General features: G+C 41.1%; 1 protein-coding gene across 6 annotated transcripts in view; it reads left to right on the plus strand.

Moving 5' to 3' along the window:
• The window catches only part of PRDM10 (PR/SET domain 10), a 44,133-nt gene extending 34,561 nt beyond the window's left edge, over positions 1 to 9,572 (plus strand). For all 6 annotated transcript variants that reach the window (XM_032201772.1, XM_032201771.1, XM_032201773.1 and 3 more), the window contains 7 exons: positions 388 to 588; positions 1,175 to 1,318; positions 2,330 to 2,500; positions 3,719 to 3,859; positions 4,705 to 4,873; positions 5,480 to 5,592; positions 6,576 to 9,572. In XM_032201772.1, coding sequence (XP_032057663.1) covers positions 388 to 588; positions 1,175 to 1,318; positions 2,330 to 2,500; positions 3,719 to 3,859; positions 4,705 to 4,873; positions 5,480 to 5,592; positions 6,576 to 6,812 — 1,176 coding nt within the window. In that variant the 3' untranslated portion in view covers positions 6,813 to 9,572. The remainder of the gene's footprint in view (positions 1 to 387; positions 589 to 1,174; positions 1,319 to 2,329; positions 2,501 to 3,718; positions 3,860 to 4,704; positions 4,874 to 5,479; positions 5,593 to 6,575) is intronic.
• The last annotated feature ends 744 nt before the right edge of the window (positions 9,573 to 10,316 follow it).

A 10,316-nucleotide genomic window follows, 5' to 3' on the forward strand; every position in this document is an offset into this window, starting at 1 on the left:
AAAGCAATTTAATGCTTCATGCAAGAGTGGATGCATCACCCTTCATGACAAATTACAACTTTTACCAGTGGCTTCCCTGACATTTGCACTTCAAGAATGAACTAAAAAGGTCTTCCTTTCACTTCCTGTCCTGCTGTGTTGCTTTGTTCTGGCATACAGCATGTTCTCAAATAGCTTCTGCGTCCTACACAAGTAGTTGCTTTTATAGGCTGATTAAACACTAAAATGTGTATGTCTATCCATGCGTGATGTTGTAATTATTTGGGGTTTCAACTAAGCATACTGTCTAAAGCAACATGCAAACCTTCCAGGTGAAGACAGCTGGTATCTGTTTTCTGTGCTGACCTTGGGCTTACACCATTTCCATTCCAAACTTTCACCCTGCAGGTGTACAAAAGTGCCAGCAAACGCAAAGCACATATCCTGAAGAACCATCCTGGTGCTGAGCTACCTCCAAGCATCCGGAAGCTGCGCCCTGCAGGTCCAGGAGAGCCAGATCCCATGCTGAGCACCCACACTCAGCTGACAGGCACTATAGCCACCCCTCCGGTCTGCTGTCCTCATTGTTCCAAACAGTACAGCAGTAAGGTACGGGGGTCATCTCCTAGCCTCGAAGCACAGCCTCTCCCTGGCGATGCTCTTTCACCTTGGTCTTTGTAATCTGTCAGTCTGCAAGCAAAGCTCTTTTATTCTGAGCCACAGTGCTGGTTTCATGCTGTGTATTGACAATGCCGGCACAGCCTGCTAGCTTTATGGCAAAAAGGTTCCATAAATAGAGGACATGAGCTTGAAAGAAGAAATGTAAATGCTGCCAGTATGTGGTCACGAACAGAAAAGCTCGGAAACTACTCACTTGTTAGTTGCAAGGGAGAAGGGTAAGGAAACAAAATGGGGGGGAGGGAGGGGAAGTGACCCCAAAATATTTAGCTATGTTGGGGTTAAAAAAAGCCCATAGGTTCTTTTGAGGCAGTGTTTCAGTATCAGATAGCTCTAATCAACAGAAGTTTTGTAATATTTGTTTCCTTTTTCCTGACCAGAAAATTGTGTAGCATGAATCTTCCTGCTGTTTGACTGAGGGAAACCTAAAACCTGCAGTCCACGTGGCTGTTAGATTTCAGTTGACCCAAAGCTGAGAGGCCAACCACCTTTCTAATGCTCTTTTGCATCTCTGTAGACGAAGATGGTACAGCACATTCGCAAGAAGCACCCGGAGTTTGCTCAGCTCCCTAACACAATACATGCCCCGCTGGCGACAGCTGTCATCAGCTCCACTCCTGCCGTTCTAACCACTGACAGCACTACCGGAGAGACTGTTGTGGTAAGGATTGAAGATGTTAAATCAGGCCAACGGAGGGAAACAAATGGGACAGAAGCCCTCTGGTTGTAGTCTTAGTGTTCTTGGCAGACATCATTTAAAAACATGTGTTAGGACACTACTTGAGGTCACTTCTGTTCTTGAATCTGTGCTGTATTTTTGCTCATCTGGGAATTATATACTTCTTTTTAGAGCTCTAGGGATTTGCATTTTTTCCTACTCCATTCCCTTCAGGCATGTGCTACTGACTCCACGTAATACTTTTACATATGCCCAGTTAACTCAGGAATCCACATCTCATGGATTTTCACTGAGGCTGTTCTCCTCAGGTGCTGATGATCACAACATGTTAAACAATGATAGACAGAGAACTGGATCAAACTCCATTCAGAGGAGTCAAAATTCTGCTGTAATCCTCTGAGCAGTGCAGTACTGAGTGTTGTAAACCTCCAGTGGTTGATTTCTCCACTGCTAATGCATCAACTGCTACAGAAGTGAAAGTAGAGAATAGAAAATCAGTCTTGTGTCCTTTAATGATGCTGGGATGCTGCAAAGTTTTTAAGAGCCCTATTAGCAACGATTTAAAACTCCTATTTAAAGATTGAAATTGGATAAGAGACTGGCTTGATAGTGGGCAGACTCACCCATTAAATGTTAATGCAAATTTTAGAAATACAGTTGTCAAGAAAAGTATCACCTTGGCAGGTGAGAGGGAAACGTGGAGCATGTCTGAGGAAGCAGTACTGTATTTGGTAACAAAAATCCTGCATTAAGAGTTGTCTCTTAGTTACCCAGACAAAAAATGTTAAGTCAGAATATTTTTTTTAATGATTATTGTATGTTAAGTTTACCCTGGATGATCCTGAGTAGCATTTAGAGAGTAGAGCAAAACTAGCAGAAGATCCCTGGTATAAGTGTTATATTCAGTGCAGTGAAAGAATTACAGCCCTGCAGAGGTATTCAGTCCAGAAGACAATATGAGATGATATTCTTTCAATCTTTCTACCTGTGCAGACAACAGATTTACTGACGCAAGCGATGACGGAGCTGTCCCAGACCCTCACAACAGACTATCGAACACCCCAGGGAGATTACCAGCGGATCCAGTACATCCCTGTGTCTCAGTCCACGACAGGCTTGCAACAGCCTCAGCATATCCAGCTGCAGGTTGTTCAAGTGGCCCAGGTGAGTAACCAGCTGCGGCACTTGATCTGCTTTTTGACCTTCTCATACCAAGCTTGTGCTTTTTGGGGGCTGTATTGCTGGGAGGTTTGTTAAGGCGTAGTTACTTAAAAAAATAAAATAAAGTGGTGTAGACAAATTGCTTGGTGGTGGATAGAGGTCCTATCATAAGCATTGTGTACTGGGCATAAATGTTCCTATCAGTCTTGGTCACTTTGATGAAGACTTTATCAACAGAGTCCTAATTTAGTTCTATCTGGGCAACTTCACTCGAGTCTTCTCTAGGCTGGCTTTCCAGCAACTGAAAACTGGGTCAGTGGGTGACCTGCTTCTGTGGTTGTGAGGACTAATTTGTACTTCCTTTTCTCAGTGAGCCAGAGCCAAAATTTAGAAGTACAGAAAGCATTTGCTTTTTCATTCGTATTATCTATTAGAATATTCATTCTCTGTGATGCCCAACAGCCTCCTAAAAATAAAAACAGAGTGTAGCTAGGATAAGTGAGCTGAGGAAAATTTATATTCAGGCAACTATAAGAGATCACCACAACATTCAAATCCAGTAGGTACTGGATGAAGCTGAAACTACCATGTCTTTGTATTTGAATCTGAAATTCAGTGTTCTCTGACCTAGTTATTACCAATTTAATTATGAATTTGGTTGATAAAGGCCTAAACTATGGCCCCAGTTAACATAGACCATGGCTGTTTTGACAACATAAGAGCACAAATACAATACAGGAGCACAAATTCCTGCAGCTGATACTAGATTTATCAAGATCTGAGACTTGTAATTAAATTAATTATTATTAACAGGTGTTGCTCCAAAAAGCTTTTAATTAGTAAGACTAAGCACTTTGTCCTGAGGCACAGCTATGTCAAACTGCAGTACAAGACATGCAGTTCTTGAGTATGAGCGTACTATATGGACAGATACTTACAAAGAGGGATGGTCCCGTGGTTGTGATACTAATCCAGTTTTTCAGACCCTTTGGCTCACATCTAGCCTCTGCTACAGACGACTTGTATGACCGTAGGCAAGTCCTTTCTGTTGATACCACCAGGATGTGACCACCTCAGTGCAACTGCATCTGTTAAGTGTGTTTTTCTGTCTCACAGGAGTGCAATAAATACTTTATTGCTCCAGATCTTGTCACAGAAGTTTATATGGCTGCTTCTGCAAAGAATGCAAAATACACACCTCTGCTTTGATTTTCGGTCTAGGCTACCTCACCTCACCAGTCCCAGCACTCCACAGTAGATGTTGGGCAGCTTCATGACCCCCAGACGTACACGCAGCATGCCATCCAGGTGCAGCACATCCAGGTCACAGAGCCATCATCAGCAACTCAGCCATCGTCGCAGGTATTTCACTCTTCTCTGTGCAGCTGGTGTATTATATACTGTGATGCAGGACAGAGTCTTTTGTATGTCAATTAAAGGACCACACATGAAATGAGTGCCACTTGAGCATCTTTGAGATCATCAGGTGGTTCCCAAATGTTCATAGGGCTATTTGTTATGTTTTTAGAGCGTATACGTGGTAGAGATAAACGGCTAGAAATGGACAAGTTTACAGTTATTTGTGGTTGAATAAAGTTAGCCAATTGGAAGATGTAAATGAAAAGTGGTGTTCTTCTAATATTTGAATATATTGGTATTGAATATCTTCTGGGATAGTTTAAAGCCTCTGGCTTCCATCCTCTATCAGACTTGCTACTGCAGAATCATAGAATATCCTGAGTTGGAAGTGACCCACAAGAATCACTGAATCCAACTCATGGCTCCATGCAGGGCTACCTAGAAATTAAAGCATATGTATGACAGCATTGCCAAAATGCTTCTTGAGCTGCAGCGGGCTTGGTGCTGAGACCACTTCCAGGGGAGCCTGTCCCAGTGCCTGACCACCCTCAGTGAAGAACTCTTCCCCAGTATTCTATCTGAACCCCCCTGATGCAGCTTTGTGCCATTCCCTTGGGTCCCATGTATCCTTTGGCAAGCCATGTCTCTCTTTTCTGATCTTACCGACCACAGAGAGACACAAGCCTGGGGGAAGGGAGGAGAACTTTGCAGTTCTTGTACTCAATATGCTATAGAAACTCCCACACCTCTTTTCCCTTGACGAGGAGGCTGTGCTTATAACAGTGCAGAAGCATACAACCCTTCAGCATGCTGGAGAACACTTACTTTTTTTTTTTTTTTTTTTTTAGGTTGGGGGCCAACCTTTGAGTCCCTCCTCACAACAATCTCAGCAGGAACTCAGCCCCTCGCAGATGCAGACAGCTACATCTACACAAAACCAATCCCTCCAGCAGCAGCAAGGGTCTTCAGTCCAGCACACATATCTTCCCAGCACATGGAACTCATTTCGGAGCTACTGTAAGTGTCAGCAGTAACTGGAAGTTTGGCTAGTGTGTAGAACTGCTATGTTCTCCATTTTACCAGCCAACAAATGGGAGAGAATATCTTCCAAATGGGAGAGCATGTCTTTGTAGATCTTTATGAATATTAAACAATTTTAGAAAATGAAAATTGTTGTATTAGCTTTTTTTTTATACATACTGTACATCTATAATTACTTGATATGTAGTCTGGACAGGCAGACTGGGCACCTTTAATTCAAGGATCCTGCACTCAGCAGGAATCCATATAGTGAATAGCAGCTTGTTCAAATTTGGATGGATGCTTCAAAGAGTCATACAGGAGATGAGGGTGACATGAAATGACTTCATGTCCATAAAGCTCTGGATGATAATTCTGTAATTTCTTGGGGGTAGAACAAGCTGTTAGTTATATGCATGAAGAGAATCCGCAGCCAATGTTATCTGGTATAATTCTCTTGAGCAGAAATTCAGGTTGCAAAAAGCCTTTTAAAACTCCACAGGCCTCAACAACTACTCTTGTTATTGATGCAAGACTTGATTATCTTTCAAGGTGATCTTTGAGTTTGATTGAATATTTTGATTCTCCGATTTCAATTTTCAGCATCTGAGATTCAGATGATGACCATTCCTCAAGGCCAGTATGTGATCACAGAGACAGCTGTAGGTACACCTGTCACCACTGTCAACACAGGGCAAGTGAAAGCAGTTACTCAGGTAAGGAAAATAATCATGGCCTTTTCTTTTTGTCTAGAATAATGTATCGAGCTTTTAAAGCCTTTAGATTGAAGGTTAAAGGAATTCTAAAATGATGACAGGGCCACAGAGAGCAATGGTGCATCTATAGAGTTCTGTACTGTATTGTCTGAAAGGACTTTGGCTTTCTGTAATGATTGTAGTGAGTTCTACACGTATGCTGGGTGGAATCTCTAGGCAAAACAGCTAAGAAATGCTGTGTCATAGGCTAAGGAGAAAACTGCTACTGGTAAAATCTAGTAATGTTGTCGACTTTGAGGTTACAAAAGGCAAGACATAATCTCATATGTGTAAGGGAATCATTTTTTTTTTTTCTGAGGTAGCATCATATTCCTTCATGTGTCAAGAACAGTTTTCTGCACCTAGCCATTTGCAAGGCCCATGCCTGTCAGACCCTTGTATGACTCCTTGGGGTTTAAAGTGTTCACTTACTCACATTTGTAGGAGAAGGTATGATTCAGTGGCAGTAAAAATATTTACAGCTAAGCTGTATCCATGAGGCCAAGTTTCAGAAACATTTCTGAGAATTACTATCTCACCTAGGAAGCAATCCAGCATAAGGAAGTGTGGTAGTTTTACTACACTGATATTGGACACTGGAAATGAAACTTCTGCTAGAACATATGGAAAATAGAAGAAACTTTCAGAATAGTTGTATTGTAAATTGCTATTTTAATTTCTAATGGTGGATTAACTGTATAAATAGTTTAAGTGTTCATAACTAACCCAAATTTCAAAGTAGTCCAATGTACTTTAAAGCAGGGGTCTAATTTGTGTTACCTTGGTCTCAGAAATAACACTTAAAAGCATTACATTCTCAACTTCAAAATTCCTTGTTCATACCAAAATGTCTTTCAGCACAGCAGCAGGAAAGTAGAAGATAATTACAACAGAAAAGATATAGAAGATGAAACAATTACTTATTTTTTATATTCTTCATGCAGACTCACTATGTGATATCTGAAGGTCAACCTGATTTGGATGTCAAACAAAACTCTTCGCTCTCCAGTGAGGTACAGGTTGGTGTTTCCCAGCCGCCAGCCCATGCTGATACGTTGGAATCTCAAACGAGTAATCAGCAGCAAACAACCCAGTACATAATCACTACAACCACCAATGGGAATGGGGGCAGTGAAGTGCACATCACTAAACCAAGAACTTTCTCAGCAGAACATGAATGAAGAAGCCTTGCAGTGTCATTTGCTTGTACTTTTCACCTCTCCCAGAAGCCCAAATGTATGGGTGTCCTGGAGCTCAATACGTTTTAAAGTATATGCTCACTTAACTTCAACTAAAATATTGGAGCTCTTCTTAATGCTTTAAGAGGGTTGAAGTCCTCAGTGACCATGAAGAAGTACCCTCAAAATCCTTCTGGGATAATATTTTATGCAGCTTTTAACAAAAAGGACAAAAGGAGAAATGAAACCTGCTTGCCCTGGACTTTTTTGGCATGTCTGCTGACCCTTGTTTCTTCCTTCATGGAAGTGTCTCTGGTAAACAACTCTTATTTCAATTGGAAGGGAAAAGCTTGCCCAAGTGAAGGCTAATTGGCAGATTATGATGTATGTATATTTTTAATAGGAGCCGTTAAACAGGAGGACATCATGTAAATTGCCAGAGTATGGCAGAACCGCTTCTTCTGTCTTTGTTTCAACAGCCAAGTTGAAAGGGAATATATGCTTGAGAGCAGACAGCCTGAAGAAAAAGGGCAGCAGCAAAGCAGTGACTGTGTATGTGTGTGGGGATGGATATAGCAATGAAGCTGTGAAGACGTGCAGAAGCAGTCCATTAAATTATTATTTTTCCAACCCCTCAAACTGTTTACATGCTGTCTCCCCTGCCCTACTTTACCAAGCAGTTCCAGAAGAAGGAAAAGTGCAGTCTTAACCCCATGTTTGGAACAAACTGATCAAAACCCTAGTAGCACATAATGGTAATACAGAGCCACTGTAATCTCTTTTCCCCTCCAGAGTTTGCAGGGAAAATTGCCTTTTTGCCTGTAAACAAAAAAGTTTCACCTTAGCTTGCATTGCAGCTTCTGCTGTGACCTCTAGCGACAGTTGTGCCAGGAGAAGCAGGTACAGGAGTACACCTCTGAAGATGCAGGGTAGTTATCTCTGTTGCCATCTCAAAGTGGATGTATTTTTCTCTTGAAGACTGAATGGAGAGTTGGTTATACTGATTTTCCAAACACCTTGTTAACAATGCACTGTAATTCCTTTGGACAGTTTCATAAAATGACCAGCCTTGGACTCAGGAAACACGTACAAGAAAAACACCAATGGACCACTATTTATGGGACACAGAAAGCCATCTGCGAGTTGCCTGCTTTGGTAGACCTGGTCTACGTACAGAACTCACGTTATTCTTAGGGACCAGGAGAAAGAAAAAGTTTTATCTTTTAAGGCAGTGTATTTTTTTCTTACATAATTCCCCTTCACGGGTCTTGTTGGTTGGTTATTTAATGCATTCTGGTATTTGCAAGAATATGACTACATCTCCATTTACTGTTGATGGGATATACTGTTTGTGTCTAAACCTCCATTCACTCTGCTTGAAGCCTCATCCCAGAATGTCAGTGTACCATAGGATACATTTATTTATAAAACAAAAGCAAAGAAGTTTTGTCTTAATGGCCCTTGAGAAAGGACAGAACTAAGAGAGGATTTTTTTTTTTCTAATTTCTTCTTACATTGCATTGAGCACGAATCTGGAACTTTTGTGTTTGTACTCCCACAGAATGAGATGAGGATTAACGATGTGAGTAGGTGTTACACATGTTTACAGGTTGTGGTGTCAGGCCTTATGGAGTTAAAGCTCTTAGACATGAGAGAACTTAACACTCAGACTGAAAAAGTGGATGTCTTGTTACTTGCTGGCAAAGCCTTGTAGCATGTATTGCTTCAGTAAATAACATTTTAAATATGGTATGGAAATAGTGACTGTGCATGATGAGATAAGTCCTGTTTAAAATATTGGACAGCTCAGAACTGTTTTGAGGTAGCTTGAAGTGAGTTGCCAAAACATAGATTAATTTGTGCCTGATATTTTGCTTCTCTTTCTGCAACCACTGTACTGGGGCATTAATAATTGGGGCATTAACATGATTGGTAAAATTTAATGAAGACCTGAGCTCCCATTTAGTGTAGTGCAGCGATGAGTCCTTCAGTTCAATGGATTTGGGAGGTCATCTACTTTAGCAATGCAGCCAAGCAACTGCAGTTGTCCTTGCTTCATCTGAAGTCATGTTGCTGAGCACTTTTGAGTAACAGGCCATTACGATGTTCATCTGGGTGAGCAGAAAGGAGCTCTTGGTTTGGGCTTTGCCTTGTGGCATCTTTTTCAAGAAAAGGGTCTGTTTTCAGACTGCTAGATTAATAACACGAATCAAATGTGGTACGAGTAATAGGAAAATAGGAAACTTGGAAATGGGATATTGCAAATGCACTGTTCTACAGGAGCATTTTTTAAGTCTTAAAAGCTCTATAGTCTTTAGAGATGATCAAACTTTGTCTTTAACAATATTGCAAATGTGGGATTAAACAAACAAACAACAAAATTTTGTTACATTCAACTTTGTTAGAAAGGATCACAGAATGAGGTTGCTTGTTCTTGTACCAGTTATTTAAAGCTGAAAACTACAGGGTATTCCAGAAAACAATTGTAAAACAGCATCTTTGAACTCAAATGTTCCTTATCAAAGTTTCTGCTCTGTCCCATAGTAATAGTAGTATACTTATCCATCAGCTTGACACCAGCATTAAGTGATTCACTGTGTCTTAAGTCAAACTGATGCCTCATTGGGGGAGAAGCGTCCCTGGAAATCAAGCATTGTGAATTTTCATTCCAAAGTAATAAAATATAGTGATTACCCAGACTGGGGGAGAGAGCAGAACAGCCCCACAGCACAGCTGTGCTACTGGGACTGCTTTTAAAAAGAAGACAAAAACAAAACACAACAAAAATAGCCAAGATTTCTTTTTTTTATTTTATTTTATTTTTTTTTTTTTTTCCAGTTTCTGCAGTGCAGAAGGCATAGGACTTACTATATTTTATTATTATTTTTTAACCAGAACCACCCCAAACATTTGTCTCTTAAAATGATGTCCCGCTGGAGCTTAATGCTGCAGTACTCTGCTACCTGCACAGGGCATGTTTTGCTCAAAGATGGGAATTGCCATGGGGCCTTCTGGGGCCTCAGGCTTTTCTGTGTAGGTGTTTTGGGTCAGTTTCTCAACCCTCACCCCATTAAAAATTAAAATTAAAAAAAAAAAAAAAATACACCTCTCAGACTGCTGGGACACTTGGGACGAAACATGGTTGTTTCCATGGGATGCTGCAGTGGCTGTCCCACATCGCTCCGCCCGCTGTTATTTAAATGTGTATGTTTATTGTACATTCAGTGACTGTTCTAGTGTTAATAGTCTTGTGCTACCTGGCAGGTGTAAAAACGAAATTAATAAATTCCTTTTTTTTTTTTTTCTAAATACTGAGCAGTGTGATCTGTGCGAACCTCCCCTGGGTGAAAAAAGGGACTTTATTTATTGATTGATCCAAAACCGGGCTGTATTTATTTATGCATGTATTTATGTATTTATTTATCAGTTCCGGTTTCAACCGCCTTTTGCCACCCCGAGCCCTGCCCTTTCCGGGCCCCAACATGGCGCCGGGGCAGCGACGCGGCT

This window comes from Aythya fuligula, chromosome 22 (genome assembly GCF_009819795.1).
Source record: "Aythya fuligula isolate bAytFul2 chromosome 22, bAytFul2.pri, whole genome shotgun sequence".
Classification (NCBI taxonomy): Eukaryota; Metazoa; Chordata; class Aves; order Anseriformes; family Anatidae; genus Aythya; species Aythya fuligula.